This window comes from Pseudopipra pipra, chromosome 9, assembly GCF_036250125.1.
Source record: "Pseudopipra pipra isolate bDixPip1 chromosome 9, bDixPip1.hap1, whole genome shotgun sequence".
NCBI lineage: Eukaryota > Metazoa > Chordata > Aves > Passeriformes > Pipridae > Pseudopipra > Pseudopipra pipra.
In genome coordinates, this window is record NC_087557.1 from 12651130 (window position 1) to 12668591 (window position 17462).

At 37.6% G+C, this 17462-nt stretch overlaps 1 protein-coding gene across 1 annotated transcript in view; it reads right to left on the reverse strand.

Annotated features, from left to right (window-relative positions):
* The window catches only part of PALMD (palmdelphin), a 49893-nt gene extending 32773 nt beyond the window's left edge, over positions 1–17120 (reverse strand). Inside the window, exon 1 of the mRNA XM_064664674.1 lies at positions 16810–17120. Coding sequence (XP_064520744.1) covers positions 16810–16853 — 44 coding nt within the window. The 5' untranslated portion in view covers positions 16854–17120. The remainder of the gene's footprint in view (positions 1–16809) is intronic.
* Between the last annotated feature and the right edge of the window lie 342 nt (positions 17121–17462).

Sequence of the window (17462 nt, forward strand, 5' to 3'; positions counted from 1 at the left end):
AATTGGTCTGTTCTTTTATTTTGGCTAATGCAGCTCAGGATTGCAATCAAAAGTTGTCAGTATCTCATGGCTGCTCAGTGCTTGTATGACAAGTTTTATATTTTTGATTTCCAGTGGACTGTCATCAATGGGAGAAGAAGCATGAGTAGCAGGCACAGTAATCTGTCCTTTCAGTGAAGGAATACCATGTGTAAGTAGCATCAACATCTTTTCGTATAGTCTACACTTCAAACATCAGTACAAGTCAATAATGAATTTATTTATACATGTACATTTTTTTCTGCTGAGATTCAGGAACATTCTTTATGGAAATACCCTCTCTCTCATTGTATGATATAATTGGTATCTTCATACTAATAATTCATTCTCTGGGGCAACAGCCACTTATATCAGTATTGCTTGGAATTTGTACCATAAATCTCAGTAATTTTTGCAGTGGTTTATTGTTGGTTTGTTTAATGTAGCTCAGAAATGGAAGAACTAAAGTTAGATGGATCAAACAACTTTAATAACATCAATTTAGACCTCCAGCTGGCAGAGGGAGGGACTTTGGGGGAACCTAATAATCTGTCTGAAGGAGCCTTAAACACAGCTGAGGGATCTTAGTTCTATTTAGTCCTAACAAATGTCCTACATCAAAGTTCATATTATTCTGAAGTAATTCTTTTTACCAGTTTGAGTGCGTGGAATTTATTTAATGGTTGACACGGTTTCATTTCATTTATGTTGGTCTTATCTAGAGAAATTAATGCCTTTTAATCACATAGGCATTTTTCTTATATCCTCTTCTAGCCTGTCATTCATTTCATAATTCTGTAAATATTTAAATAAAGTATTGACAGGTCATGATTTCAGGTTCCTATTTTGAATACTTGTTGAAGCATAGTTGGTTAAAAAAAGTCTAATGAATTTGCATTTTTAAGAGTATCCCTTTACCATCACAAATTCAACAACTCCTGCAAATAAGAGATGTCTTGAGGCATGGTGGTTCTTGACAGAGGCAGCAAAAGGCTTTTGTAGTAACCATTTGGCTTCAGGGAACTTTGGAAACAAGCTCCCCTTATTGGGAGATCCAATTGCTGGCTTTCTGCAGGTAACTGAACCATTCTGTAAGATACGGGTATGAGTTCTCAAGAAGTGCAATTTAGATCAGAAAAGGAGAAATTTCTGCACCTCGTGACCACAGCTCCTGGCTATGTTTAGTTTAGTTTCTTTGTGTTCAGATAGTGAACTGGGGACTTGATTTGAGAAATGGGAATTTTCAGAGCTGTATGAGTGTCCTGTGCTTGCACTAGCTGTTTTTTTTTCAGAGGTGATCTAACACTGCAGCTGTGTGCTACCATATGTAAATTTGCAATTAGAATTGACAACACTGGGAGTGGAATGGGTCTGTTCAGTGGTTCCTGGTAGAGGCTTAAAAGCAACTCTTCCTCCAAGTCCTCATTCCTTTGACTGCAGCCTTTTTTCTTAATTACCTCACTATTATGGACAGCTTCAGCAAAACTGACAGGAACAGCTGAGCTGCTGGCTGGTACTTTCTCCAAACAGATAGCATCTGTTTTCCAAAACACCTTGTGTGAGCCTCAACCTCTCCCACCTCCTCCTCCCACTTCTGCTAGACATTATCCTAATCCTTAGTATTTCTCCTATCCTATACTAATCCCATAAAGCCTGAGCAAATCTGCCTACCTCTGTCAGCATTTGCTGAGGAAGGTCCAGGGTACAGCTCTCAGTGAGCACCGTCTGCCCTGCCAGACTGCAGTCGACACAGTTTGAATCTCCCCGTTTAGTTGTCCCTAACGTGATAAAGAGCAAACATTCTGAAAATGTTTGCTCCTTTATGTTTTGTTGTGTATAATGCTTGTAATGCTCGCAGTATAGGACTGTCATTGAGTGAGTGAAATTTAAATGCCAGTTTCAAAAACAACATGAATAATACAAGAAGTAGTATATAGGACAGACTTTGAAAGATCATGAGCATGACTGAAGCAAGTGGGATTTTATTCTGGTGACATAGAGGTTTCAAAGAGGAATGTGAATCTGCAAAATATCCTGACTGTTGATTCTTATTGTTTCTCTCGCAGAAAATTAAATTCTTTACTTAACCTTTTCTTGAAAGCACTGATTAATTTGTGATTTTCTAATTGCTGTAGGTAAAAGCTACCTGTAGTACAGCTTGTCAAACATATTTAAAAGGCAAATGTACTATAGACTGACACAAATCCTCCTGTGATAAATCAACATTTTGGGATCCTCTTTCTGTTCCATTCCCTACCTCACACACCCTTTTACTGCTATCTGCATGCTATGAATGAATCCTAAAATAGTTAGATCCTACAGTCTATTATTCTATGTTAACCTTTTAGTTATTTTTTTTTTAAAATCTAGTTTTGCCTTTAATTTTCTCACTTGACCTTTTGAGTGATTCACCAACAAACCTTTGCCTGATTTACAGGAACACTTCTATCTAGTGAGAACAATGACTAATCTCTCTAATTTACAGTTACCTCTGTTAACTAGATCCTCTCGGTTTCAGGTATGAAGACGGGATAGAAATTAGTTTAATTCTTTGGTTTGTCCAACTTTGATTATTCAATTACTTTGTCATTTAATCATTCTAAATAATTGGATTCTCATGAGTAATGAAAAGGTTTACAACAGTTCATGAACAGGGTGCCATCTCTTTCCATGTGTATGTGGGATGATTAATAAACAGTTTGAGATCTGTCATGCATTCTCAAACTGTAGACTAAATTAGTAGTATGCCTGGGTTAATTTCAGCACTTCATAAGTTTAGAGAGTCTCTGATGGCATCTGCTTCCAATCTGCTTAATTACAAGTAAAAGAGTTAGAATTGCCTAATCAGGGTTTTGAGTTTTTTCTTTTCAAACTGTGGTTCACAAGGCTCAAATAAATAACAAAGCCTTATGTAGGAATAGCTGAAGATCTCTGTTTTCCTTTGGACTCCTACATCTCATGAAGGTCCTTCATTAGCAGTGTTTCATATTTCTTCACTCACAGTTATGCCTACACATGGCAAACAGAACCTTGCCATGGCCCTCTGCAAATCAGAAATGACAAATTGCTCCACGTGTTTTGTAGGGCTAAGGAAGTGAATCTTATTTTTTTTTCTTAAGGCTCACACATATAAGAAACATAATAGAAATGACAGTACTACTTTACAATTATTATAAATCAAAACTAGTACTGATTAGAGCTGAAATGGTACAGTATTGCCAGTGGTTGAGATCTTGATGTGCCATTGTGAAATAGAAAATCTATGCTTGTAAATCAAACTGTAAGTGGCCTCTTTTACTCTTCAGTGTCTGGATCTGTGGCAACTGCTTTGAAAACAGAAACTGATGCAAAGCAATGGAATCTAAAAACATCTGACTCAACTGGTAATGTCTTCCTGTTAGTTATCTTGAACAGACAATTCTTGTTGGAAGATTAATATATTGACTGGGAAAATAATGTAATAATTGCAAATTTTTCTTTCCTCCTTTAAACAAGAATAAAAAATGCTAGGAAATTGCAGCTTATCTTCGTTGCTATATAAAAACTCTTTGCAAGACAAACTTGTGATACAGAAGTACAGAATAAATTGGCAACATTTTGAGCAGTTGTGTGAACACTAAAATGGGGAGGGGTTATGTGTTTTTCTCACCCATCAACACAATGAGGGATCAGAATTAGTGTTCGCAGTCCTGCATTAAAGGAAAAATGAGTAATGCTACAGTCAAGAAAGAGTTTATGCATCTACGACATCATATTAAATTCTGACAGATTTTCTAGTGACTTCTATCAAATATGCTACTTTCCAACTAAACTGCTGTGATATCTGAAGAGAATACAAACTGCTTCCACAAAACCTTAAAGCCCTGACTGGTTTCTCTCCTTTGCAGATGTCATTTTTCTTTTGAATGGAGAGGAATAAATTTTTCTTACCATTCTTTAGTATAGGAAGTAGAAATGTTGTCTTCAAAAAAAAAAAGTTGTTGCTTTAATTGGTATCATATATTGCGGTTCAAAATTTCTGAGAGAAATATGCATTGCTATTAAAGGAGCAGATAGTGTGACCCAGATAATTTTTGGCTTGTCAGTCTAATATCATCAGTTTCAGGCGAAGTGTTGGATCAAGATTTAAAAATGCATTAAACGAAAGTGATATAGTGAGTACTAACACATGGGAAATAAATTCCATTACTCTGATTTGATGTCACTTCTGGGAAAAGTAATAGAATAGATATGAAGGTATCAATGAAAATAGTAATCAAATTTACATAAAGCCAACTTGAGAACACAGAGATTGTGAGAGGTAAGGAGTAAAGATGACAGTTTCCTGGCATGGGGTGATTGGATCACTAGCAGAATGTATGTTCATAACCAACATCTACTTCAATACTATCAAAAGCAGGGCCACGTGTTTAGGAAGGATGAAATGCCTCATATTAAGGCAAGTCCTGACACCTCAAGATTCTGAGGAGAACTTGGGAGTCATGCTGAATCATCAGGGGAATATTAACTCTGATGGCAAACCTGTAGCTAAAATGTTTAATGTTCTAAAGAATTTGAAACTTCCTCTGTATTTGGGAATGAGTGCAACTGTTGTGGGGAATAGATTGTCCAATTTTGCTGACAATGTTTCAAGAGGCATGCTGAAATCTCATGGGACTGTTATGAGAAGAATAATAGAAGGATTTAATAGCAACTATATTCTGCAGAATGAGTCTAACTCATTAAATAGAGAGTTAATTGGTTTTTCAGGAACACACTGTTTCTTACAGACAGAAATTTGATAGTAAAAAGCAAAATTTAGCAAAATTATAACAAAATTCAGTGATTGAATGTTGAGAATTCAAATTTCTGCACGCGAGAAGAGAATTTTAAGAGGGATATTACGAAGTTGATGGAACAAGGTCTGAGTGTAGTCACCATTGCTTCAGCTTTAAAAAGCTGATTCCGTTGACCTTATAATCAATGGACAGTAATTCCAGGGCAATGACAAAAGCAAAATGATGAAATCCTTGGCAAAACCTGAGAAATTTCTTAGCATGCTCAAGTAAGTGACTAATTAGATGATACAAAAATGGCTTAATCAAGTGCAATGTGAAAAGATTTCTTATTGATGTTTTTCCAATTACCTTCTGACTTTTAACATCTCCTGGAGAAATTTTAAAAAATTTTAAGACCGCGGAATTTTCTATTTGTCCCGGGTCAGTGGTGATTTTGGCAGTTGCCTGTCAGTTTTATATCATCCACAGTCCTACTGTGCCAGCTGCAGAACATATTTACAGAACATGTTTGTTGTGACAGTTGCTGAATCTGCTTCCTTGCAACCTTCCTTTTGGAACTGTGTACATCTTAAGCAGTAAGCTTTTATAATCCAGAACCAGTGATTTTCAAATAGGGACTGGATTTGCCATTTTTTTTGGTGGTCTGAATCAAGAAATGTGATTATAAAGGCTGTGTCTTTTGACTGTCTTCTCATGAGCCTAGGTGAGTTGTGAATGAGTTTGTGTAAGACAGGAAAATCAACCCTGCTCCACTGTGTAGCAGTGAAGCAGCTTCCTGCTTCCCACCTGACAGATGAGGAGAATGGTACTTTCCTACTTCACAGAGAAGAGTGCCATTGTTGAACATGAACAACCATTTAGAGGAGATTTGAATTTGGAACCTAAAACCATTTGGTACCTAAAACCATGGTTGATAATTTGGTAAATGTTGGGAAAAAATAATTTTAATCAGCCTTTTGATGTATAGATGTCCACATAAAATAACAATTGCAACCAATCATAGCAAAAATGGAATTCTGTGCTACCAAAATTCAGGCCATCCCAGCCCAGGAGAGAATGGCTTGATTTTTGTTGAAAACCTTGAAGTCATAAGCAAGTGCTCACCATGAACTACGAGCTGCCTGTGTTTCAGAGAGTGTCTCTGTTCTATTTTATTTTTGTTGCAATAGGCTGCTGTGCCTTACTAGTGTCCAGAACTTTACCTTTTAACAAATTATTTTTTATGGCATGGACCCAGCAGCAGACTAATGTACTATAGTCATAATTAGCAAATGTGCTTTGCCCTTGAACAGTGTCCTATGCTAATCATTTTATGCCATTACCATCCTTTTTCAGGAGTAGCTGCACTTGCTAAAAGCAGCTCATCCCTGTTGATTTGCCAAGGGAAGATCCTGTCATGTGATTTAGTCCCCCTCAGAAAATGTCTCTGTGTGACTTGGCTGACTTCTCAGTTCTTTGCATGCTGAAGACTGTCTGAATGTAGCAGGCTGACTAACTTCACAGAGGGCTGTAGTTCAGATGATCTTAGAGGTCTTTTCTGACCCTTAATGATTCTATGAGTCTATGATCTCACCTTAGTGCCCTCTCTAAATGAGCAACCAGATTGATGTCATACATTAGCAGATGACAGCACTTGGTTTGGTGATGAGGTCTGCACATATTAGTTAAATGTGCATCTATGAATGTAAAATCCATAAATTCAGATATCCTTGTGCATTTATCTCTGTAAACAACTGCTCCTTCATTCAGAGATCTGACCACTGATAGAACACAGTCTGTGCAGTCCTGTACCACCAGTGAAACATATTGTACTCCAGTCACACTGGGTGTTTTACAAACACTTGGGCGGGCAATGGGGCCAGTGGGGAGCTTGTGAACTAAGAAAATGAAAGTCTTGGCTTTGTATCTGTGATGCTTGGTATGTGCTACCTTTTCTGATTATGTTAGAGACCTCATCAATACCAGGCAAATTGTGCTGTTAGAAAACATATATTTAATATACTTTAAATAATATAACATGATTCAATTGTGCCAAAGCTCATGTAAAACTAGCTGGAATTACTTAGCCTCCTGCTCTCTTAACTTTAGCTGTTACTGGATAACTCCTTTTTTGACTCAGTTGTCTGTATTTATTCTGGACAATAGCCTGGATTATGGTATTTATAGTGTTTTTTTTTCTAACCATACCTTCCAGTTTGGGAAAGATGCAGAGCATTTCACTACCTGAAAGGTTACAAATTTTAATGGGAAAGGTAGAGCATAGTGGGTCACGGTCCCAAATACGCAAAATATGAGAGTTTCTGATGAGTGCTCATTGATACTGGGAGATTTCTCTGGGCTATAGTATTAACAGTGAGCAAGATGAGGGGAAGTTAACCCCAGAAAAGTATTTAAGACCAGAAAAAGAAAAAATTATGAAAGCACGCAGGAATCCCACTACTTGCTTTTGATTAATTTGGTTTCATTTTACTTTTGGTACTATTTCATGTCAGTGACTAACTTATAGGTGTATCTCTGGAAACATTCAAATAGATCGTGCTTGAACACATTATAATTGGAACATCAAGAATACATAAACCAGGGAAGAGATCACGGATCAGAGACTGATGATGAACACTCGGAAAAGAAGTTAACTGATACATAAGAAAGTAAGTTGCTGAAGAAGCAGTTTCGTGATCTATAGTTTGGCTTTTCGTCTGGCCTTCGGCAGGTATATAATAACACAACTTGAAAGCTCTTTGATCAGCAGTTCAGCTCCCACGCTGGGAATGAGGCAGGGCTTGCTCAGCTGATACCTCATTCTGACAAAGAAATTGAGTTATAGGATGGACACAGAGCAGGAGTCTGTGTGGCATCAGTGAAAACAGTAGTAGAGTAAACCTCTCCCAACTGCTGTTTGTAGGAGAAGTAAGAGCCCAGAAAGGTTAACCTGCAGCACATCTAGTATTACTTGTTCAGCTGTGGTGAAGGAAGCACTTTCAAAAAAGGAAGCACAGAAACTGGCTTTCCTCCTGGGATGAACCTGCTGGGGCTTGTAGATTTCTGCTCCTTGTGGTGCGTGGGTACATTCTAGACTTGTTTCGTCAGACCCTCGCAGGCTCTGCACTGCCTGTGGAAGAGGGCTGTGTTGTGTTCTGACACGTAAATGCGGGATGACACAGTAGCTGTGTGGGAACAACACAGTGACACAACCATCAGACTTCATGAAAATTGTCAAGAGCAAAAAGACACTGCTTGAGAGAGTTCTCCCTCTTTTGAAGTCCTGATGTGATAATGATACTTTCTGAGGGTGCACTAATTCCCTTAGCATGTTTCTATTCTGGATTAAGCTAATGTTGGCAAGGAAGTGTCCATAGGTGCTTGTATGGTGTGACTGAGAGCCATGTGGGTGCTAGCACACACTTCATAGTGATTGATTGTGACCCTTCCAGCCTGCAGCATAGAGAAATTAATACTAACAACTCAGTGTGGCTAGAACTTAATTATACAGAACAGAAATTCATGAAACCTCAGTTTATAGAACCTGATCCTCATGTCTGTTCATCAGTTCATATCCATCCTAAGCCCCCTAAAACTGATGTGAAACCTTCAAGTTTCTGCCAACAGGGCACAGAATCAGGCCTGTTTGTGAGCACCTCTGAGAACTGTCAAGCAGCATGAGGTTCCAAAGAGCTTTCATCTCCTGAGTTACAGCCCAAAGTTTGCTCCTGGGAGTCGAGGGAAGTAGCTTTAATTATTCGTGACATCAAATTTATTAAAGAAGGCTCTGGCTGTGCAATGTAATTTCTTTATAGCATGCACTGGGATATGGCAAGCTTGGACTGAAGGAGGGGCCAGCCAAAGAGTTTAACACCTCATCTGCTTTGAGAGAGTCAGGCAAAAGAACATTACTCTTGTAATGCTCAAAATTGACTGGAAAGCTGGAAGTAATTTTCAGTGACATGCTTAAGGTAGGTTTTGACTCAGACTCCTGGGAGTAGTTTTCTAAAATAATGTTTCTTGTGTATGTCTTTCTAAAGACACAAATACAATCTTTACCCTCCTAGCATTGACTTTGTAAGGAACATTATCATTGTCTTTTATTTTGAGAGATGTTGTAGAGTTATGCTAGAATTAATAAACAACCTGGATTTATCCTCTACCTGGCAGCCCTTGAAAAACTCCATGTAGATGGGAATTAATCGCTTCTTACTGCAGTTCAGTTCTTACCTCAAGATGGTAATCTCCGTGTACTCTGTGAACCTCTTGGAAAGTGTTTATTTTGAAACAAAAATTCTTGAACTTGAACTAAAAATCCCACTTAGGGAATGGACTGTGTCCATCTTTATGCTCAGTTTTGCATGGATCACAATGCATATACCAAAACAGCAGCCATGCATAATTAGTTTAAGCCTCCCTAAATTTTAATTCTTAAATGCAGTAATATGTTGATAGAGTTTAGTTTTTGTTTTACTGTGCGAAACAATGTCTTGAAATACAAGGATTAATTAGAAAATATTCTCATCTCATTATAAGAAATTTCTTCCAAGAAATTTGCTGACTCTTTTTGAACCTAACTGAGCAATCCCAGGGCACGGTAATCTCTACCATGCAGGGGCTGAGGAGGCAAAGAGCACCTAGATATTAAATATTTGTAGTTCAAAACATATAATTAAAAACTGTCAGCAGATTCAAGTTCAAACTTGTTGCCTCAAGACAGAAAATATGGGAAATGGCATCTAAGGATTGAATCTATAGAGGAGTATATTTGCCCCCTGCCCAAATACAAGACAAACTGCATTAATGTGCTTCAGTACATTGAATTACTCTGCAACACCATTGGGAGTATCTGCCAAGAAGTTTTTTTGAGAACATAAATCTTTGATTTCTAGCAGCAACATGTGGACAAATGACAGTCAAAAAAGACATAATTCTGGGTATTTTATAGTCAACTGGAACTCTGCACCAGCGGCATTAGGGAAAAAGGAAATAAGATTACTCTGGTGTTTCCCAATTCTTTTAGCTTTCATTTTCGGCTAGTCAGCCATTACCAAAACAAACAGGGCCAAATTAATTCTTTGGGTGTCTTTCAAGTCAGTACAGTTATAACTCCTCTGACTCTGAAGCTTTTTAGTATAGTGACTCTGCTGAATCTCACAGGAGAATCCCCTTTTGAGAGTTTTTCTCTAATGGATGCACTATTTAGCGTGGCTTTTCATTATTCATCATGAGTCACACTGCTGCCTGCTCAAAAGATGCATTTGCAAAGAAGTGGTTTTGCCTTTTCTCAGTTTTCAGCAAAACATGAAAAAAAATCTCATGAAACAATTAAAAATCCTGCTTAGGCCCATCAGTATGCTGTGGGTTGATGAGGAGACGGGTCAGCTAGGGTAAAAGGCATTTCAGTGACAATGTTTGTTTTTTTTTTTTTTCCATTACTGCATTTAAAGGTCTCTTGATACCCAAAAGACTCAAAGGGTTCCTTTTGCTATCTGAGTGCTGTCTCTTTACCTCATACTCTCTGCTGTGTGTAAAAAGTCGTGGTAGGCCCGGTGTCTTTGTAGGCTTTGACCTAGGTTACTGTCAAGGTCATTAGCAAAAAAAAATGCTTGTTCTCCTTTCCCCTAACTCTTAAAGTAGGGACTGATTTTATCTACCTCTTAAGCTGATACAAAAAGCAGTAGAAGTTGTTTGCATAAATGCTTGTGTGATCCCACAACTGCAGGAAGAGTATAACCCATGTTCAGTTTTTTTTCTCCAACTATTTTGTATTCCTTGTGATGGCTTTTTCCTGGAGAATTAAGTTGTTTTTTTCTGTACTTGGTAATCCCCATGGTAGATTTTCCCCAATACTCCAACCGTACCATCACATTATAATGATTTCAACAGGACTGACTCACATCTTTTGCAACCTAGAGCAAGTTGCAAATACTTGACATTCCAGTCTATGCAGCAGACAAATACCTACCTTCAAGTGCTTGCTTTAGGGAGACCATCACAGTGAAACTAACTGATGGACAAGTCCAGGCTTGGAGACAAATGCTTGTTAGTTTTCCTACTTTCTTCTCTTTCATATAACATCTGCTGTATTTTCCAGCTTACTGTTTGCTCAGCTAGCACTGCCAACATTAGCTGTTTCCAAACTAGTGGAAACTTTCTTCTGAATGAAGCAAGTTGTGATGCCATCTATTTGAAAATGGAAAACGTCTGTAATCTTTACATGCAAAGAAATGAGATCTTATCATAAATATAGAAATAAATCACTGTTTGTGTCCAGACCTCAAATACATCTTTGAAATAGCCATGAGCTGGAAAAACATATGGGAATGTGAAGGAAGATTAGTGCTCTAAACAGGTCATCATGAAATGCAAAAATTTATTATTTTATTTGGCTTTTGAGCTCTTTATTCCCACAGGATGGCCTTTTGAAAAAGGAAATGTGGCAAACAGGAAAAGAAGGCATTTAAGTAAGAAGCACAACTGTAGCCTGAATTGTTGGCTTGGTCTTATCACATTCTAGATAGAGGAATTGAAGATGAATGGATTCACACCCAAATTCCATTCCAGTCATCAGGAGAAACTTTATAACTGGGCTCAGGGGCCACGTGTCCACCTCCACGTGCAGCTGTTAAAGTGCAAGGATCTCCAAGCCTGTGTCCTGACATACTTTCAGTAGGTTGATCCTGTTCTATAAATGGGAGTGGTCAGGTATTACGGGTGCAACCACAGTGACAGAGATGCCTGTAACCTACCTAGGACAGGTCTTGTATAATTTTTGTGACAGGGCTGCAGGATCCTACAAATTTGAACCTTTTTTCCTCTAGTCAGCATTTTCAGGCTTCCCAAAAGAGCATGATTGTTGTGTTTATTCTTTTTCTGCAATCTGCAGTCAGAGTTGAGTACTATTTTGTTCAGGGTAGAAAATGTTGATCTTCTGAGTTGTTTCTCAGATTTACCTAGTGTATGGGAAAACTTTATAGTTAAGGAAGTTTTGCACATTTAGAACTGCCTCAATTGGAATACAGAACTGCAGAAATTAAACTACAAGTAAATGGACATATAAATATATTCCAACTTTCTGTAACAAGCTTTAGACAGACCAGATTTCACAGTTAAATATTAAGATATTGTGATCTCCCTATCTTAAAATGAGATTAGGAAATGGAAATCCATTATTTACTGAATGGTCATTCTGTTTATATATATATATATTACAGAGGAAGCATGCTTTTCTGTAGCTTTCATGTAGCAGCTGACAGAAAAGAACAAGTAAAGAAAATAGCAAAAAGTACTGGTTTCTATAACTTTACTTGCATATTTATATAGACTATTACTAAAAATGGTTGCTTTGTAGGAATAGAGTGTGACAAGTCATCCATCACTTGATATCTGGACCTGAGCACACTATTGGGAAATTAAAGAAATGCAGTAGCTTCTATGTGTTTGTTTTCATAAGAAAACACTGGCAGGCCTGTCAGGTGCTTGCTGTGTCAATGATCTCTCCAAAATCTTTCTTATATTTGTTAATTGCCTGAAAATTGCTGGTATGCTCATTTCAGGGATTTTATTATAGACAGAAACTAAGTACAGCGTTATAAAGTAAACCTGGAAAATATTCACCTCTTCTCTCATGATTTAATTTGTCCAGAAGTCTATGTTGACTATTTCAATCAATGCATGGCTTTTCCAAAGTAGAAAATTACATACGAATTTGAGAATTAAACTATCAGCATAGCACCATTGAGTTTAGTTAATGTATACCCCAAGGAATCCATAATCAAATATTTTTGAGGCTGTTTGCACTGCTTGACACACGTGAAATGTTAGACTAATATTATTACCATCTATTAAGCATGAGTCCTTCCTATGCTGGGAATATTCCTTATCAAATCTGGGTAATCTTCCTGTTGAACTGTGCCTCAATCAACAGATGGAGTGGGAGTCTCCCTAGGTACTGACTAATAGGCAAGTGCTGCTCATCAGCGGTTTCCCTTTCACACTTATCACTTGCCATACAGCCCCTGGGAAACTCGACTTTTGTAACCTCCTTAGTCATCAGTATGGACAAAGGTACTTCAAGGGGTGCAGGAATTAAAAGGAGTAAGAGGACTGTGTTGGCTTTAGCACAAGCAGAGGAAAACTTTCCAAAATGATAATAAGTGAAAGTTTGATGCTAAATGTAGAAAACCATAGGTAGAAAAAAACCCCTATAACCACATATACATAGTGTTTGCTAAGAATCACATTGTCCTTTGCCATGTATGGAAACATATAGTACTGGAGAATCTGACAGTGTATTTCCATAGCAGATTGTGAATTCCCCCCGGAATTCCAAAACTTGAAGTTTCTTTAAACAAATAGAAGCATCTCTCTTAAGGCATGAGCGTGTTCCATGAGTACAAGTTTACTCTGATTCAAATGCTTCCATAAAGTTACTCTGTTTTGTTACAGAAAATACCACCTGGAAACAGCTGGGTAGGTGTTGAGCTATGATGACCACCACTGAGTCCTGCTGTGTAGCACTGCTGGAAACTGTGTGCCCTGATAGACTGCAGTGGAACAGGCTGTTTTTGCTGTCACTCTGAGTCAGTCCAGACTTCCCTCAACACCCAGCCTTCCTACCCTCCCCTGAACCCTTTTACCTTCAGACTTTCATGACATGACCTATTACGCCTTTTCTTTGCTGCTTCCAAGTACTTAAATTAGTGAAATCATACGGGCTCCTGTTGCTCTGTGTGCAGATAAACTTTGCTATCAGTTGCATAGCTGGTTGTGACTGATTTACACAAGTCCCAGCCTGAAGGTGATACGGGCAGTGCCAGGCAATCACAGCGCTGCTATTTGCTCCCTGCCTTTTGCTCTATATAGCCACGTTCTGTCCAATGGCCATTTTTTGGACTGAAGCTGCCAGAATTTAGTTTCAGCCTTCTCTGTTCCTGAGGTTGGATTTATTTTCATTTTTAAAATAAGTGATATTTTTAAAACCAAAATCAGTAAAAATCTTCAGATCAACCTGCATGCCTCTCACAGGAAGTTAGCAGAGCAGTTCTTTGTTGAGTTTGATATCCTGAGATTAATGTAATCACATACTAATATTGTTTAGAAGTTTGTGGTAGAATGTCATTCTACCAATTCCATGTGCAAGTTTCACTGTAAAAGGTAGAAATTAAATTCTCTGTGCACTCAGTGGGGATAGGTGGCTCCAGAGGCACTTTGGCCATTCCTAAATTAGATTAATTGCTTCTTGAAAGTGTCTGACTCCCTTTGCTGACTACAGCATCTCTTTCTGCCGTGTTAGTTTTCCTGTTAACAAAACAATGTTCTTGATTCTTTGCATATGAAAACCCCCAAACAATGCAAGTTAGAACAAGTCTAGTATGTGGGCAAATGAAATTCTGCACACTTTGAAAATATATTAAATAAACATTTTAATGTGAACAGAAGTATTCATGTTGCATTTTCAGGTTAATGTAAATTCTTTATTCCCTCTAATATGGGCATTCAGGAGTGTTAAGCCTATTGGACTACTTGACTACTGACAAGGCTAGGAAAACTGAAATGCCATCCCAGAAGGGAACCAAGTTGGATCTATGTCTGTTATCCCTTTGCCAATGCTGCACAGTCCAATCCTGATACTTCTGACAAAGGCCTATCAGACTCACAGTAGGCAGAGAAGGAATAAACTGCTCTTCCCTCATGGGCCTTATCTGATCTGTAGCAATTAAAGATTGGCTTGAATTTGGAAACATTAAATAATTCTACAAAGCTCATCTTCTAGTTGAAATGGAAAATTCTGGAAATAGCTACTCTATCCTTCTCTTAATATTGAATTATAGATTTCAACAGCCTCCTAGTTCAGCCTCCTAGTTTGACTGCAGTGAGTGTAAAATATTTTAATTTTTCTACCTTTCACTTTTATAAAATGCCTCCTTGCTTTTGAACAGAGATGCACACAGATTAGATGTTAATGTTTCTGACATTGTCTGCTTATTTCTGCAGTGTTTCTAAAATAAGTAATTTTAGTATTTTTTCTTTTTCAAGGAGTAAAGTATTTTATTTATCCTTCCCCAAATCTCTTCTAATTCTCAAAAACCCTTTACCTAGATGCAGAGATGAGAGTGCATACAATGTTCTAGAAAATTTGTGATAATGATTTCTATAAGCACATTTTAACATTCTGTTAACATTCTTTAACATTCTGTTTCAGCCTTTACATATCCTCTTTGCATTTTTGGCAAGAGCTGTGTACACAGCTGCATCTTCACTTGCCTAAGAAAATACTGATGTCCATTTATTGACCAAATATTGCCACATAAACATACCTGTGGGTAATTCAGCAAAGTGTCCTAGAATTCATCCCACATTAACCAGCTTTGATTTTCCTTTCTCATCTTTGTGTCCATTCACCTAGTGTGCCTGGATCCCTTTGTGTAAGCCTCAATTTTTATTGTGACATGCATGGTATGTTGATTGTTAGTGGAACTGAGATTCTACATTCCTAGGTAATCTGCATGAGAACACTTTAATTTGTAGCTTAGCATATTAAAGGAAAAACCCCCATATTTTATGTTATGGGTATTATTTAAATGAAATAATGAACACCAACAGCTATAGTAAAAGCATGGGAGAAACTTGGTAATTTCTAAATCAGTTCCTGATTCACCTGCTTATTTCCCTAAAACAGACAAATGTCTCTACCAAAACAGATGGAAAACAATGAATATTGAAGGCTATAATTTACAACAAGCAGGCAAAAATTATTGTGGTTAATTTTCTTCTTTGAGACTTTAACTTGAAATTAATATTCTGAGTCTCACTGTTAAAGCCCATTGTGATAGAAAGGTAAACAGTCAGGTGAAATGTCTTCTTCATGCAACAGAAAAGCTCTGTCTGTGCAGGCAAATTCCATTGACAGGTTGGGGGCTAAGGAGGGGAGGCGTAAAATGCAACAGAGAAAATGGAGACTGAAATAAAAGGACAATCTGAGGATATAATTTAGAAAAGCAAGAGAGAAAAGATTGTTACTTTTTTCAGTAACTTAAGGAGAAGATTAAGGTACTGGAGTGTTTGAAAGGTGAAATAACCAATTTTAAGAGTGAGAAAAGATGAGCAGGAATTGTAATTTATGGAGGTTAGAGACTGAGAAGTTAGGTCAGACATAAGCTTCATGAGAATGCAACTTCTGATAATGGAGTAACCACATAAGACAGTAGGAAATTCAGTGTGGGGAATGTTTAAGGCAATCCATTGCTGGATATAGTTCTGAGGTCCAAAGAATATGCACCAAGCAAGGCAGAAGTAATCTTTGTTTATATTTGTTACTTGGTGATGGCTCTCCTCACAGTGCTTTTTGATGCCTTTCCTGATCATACAGAATGTTTAAACTAGAACTGGCTAATTAGATTCTCGTATTAAAATAAATTATTCTAGTTTTGACAGTGAAAAGTCTGGTTTAAATTAAGGCCGAACTGTGCAATCTGTATCTGTGTAAGGTGTGATTATTGCTATGCATTGCTGCTTTGCTGATGACCAAATCAGCACAGTGACTACAGTATTCAAAATCACTCTCTAATACTGTTTAATATCACAGAAGCAGGTTTAGAAAAATTAGATTAAATTTAACTACATTTCGACAACCCTTTCTTCTTTTTTCTCCACCTGTCTTTCTATCCTCTCTCCCCATTTCCCCCTTGTCTCTCAAGAACAGCTATAGCCAGTCACACAAATATTTTGAGATTTGTGTAGTTCTAACTTTGAAATAGATTCTCATCCACTATGAGCTGGCACAAATGCATTGAAGGTATAGTGCTTTCGTAAAAATAGTTCTCTGTCAGGTCCTCTCACATCTGAAAGCACAGAAATTCATAATCCAGACCCATACAATAACTGTAGATGTATAAACTAGGATTTTTTTTTAGTAAGAAAAGCAGAATAAAGAGCAGAATCAAAATGTTATGTAAAGACAGATTTTGATAGGCACATTTCTTGAAAGCAGTATGCAGCCTAAATAGATTTTAAGAAATTGTGACCTTACCTTTTTTGTTGTTGGTGTTCAGAAACCAAAGTGTGAGACTGCATTTTGATGTCACATTTATCACTCCCAGTTTGCAATTGACAACAAAGTAGAGGACTGGGAGCAGTACAGGCTGAGACGATAAATCCTTTGATGCTGTGTTATTGTGCTTTCTTCTTGCACATGTCAATCCAGGCGAAATCTGACCTTCTTTTGTGGGGTTAAAAAAAGCAGATGGAGACTGCTATTTCAGAAATGTCCATGGTGGGCTAAGGAATACTTGCTAAAGACTTCTCCTCTGATAAATCAGTTGTCATCTAAGGGACCTACTTGTGGTCCTACTTTGTCAGTTATAATCTAGTAAATATTTAACTTGCTAACTGAGAGACCTGGGACTGTGTGATTTACAAGTGGGTGTAGCCTTCACTTTGGCATTTATTGTGGCCCCTTGTTCTGGACATAGCCTAACTAAATTAGCAGGTGAGGTAAAGACTGTGATTTACTGTAATTTTGGGACAGATAAAAATGCTAGACAGGTGCTAAAGGTTGTTTTTAACAAAAATGATAAACTATCATATCATGAACTGTTTCAAAGTAAATAAGGAACATCACAGCAAATGCATTCTAAAATGGAACTTCTGTGATCAGGAATGCTAAAATTTTTTAGAGGTACA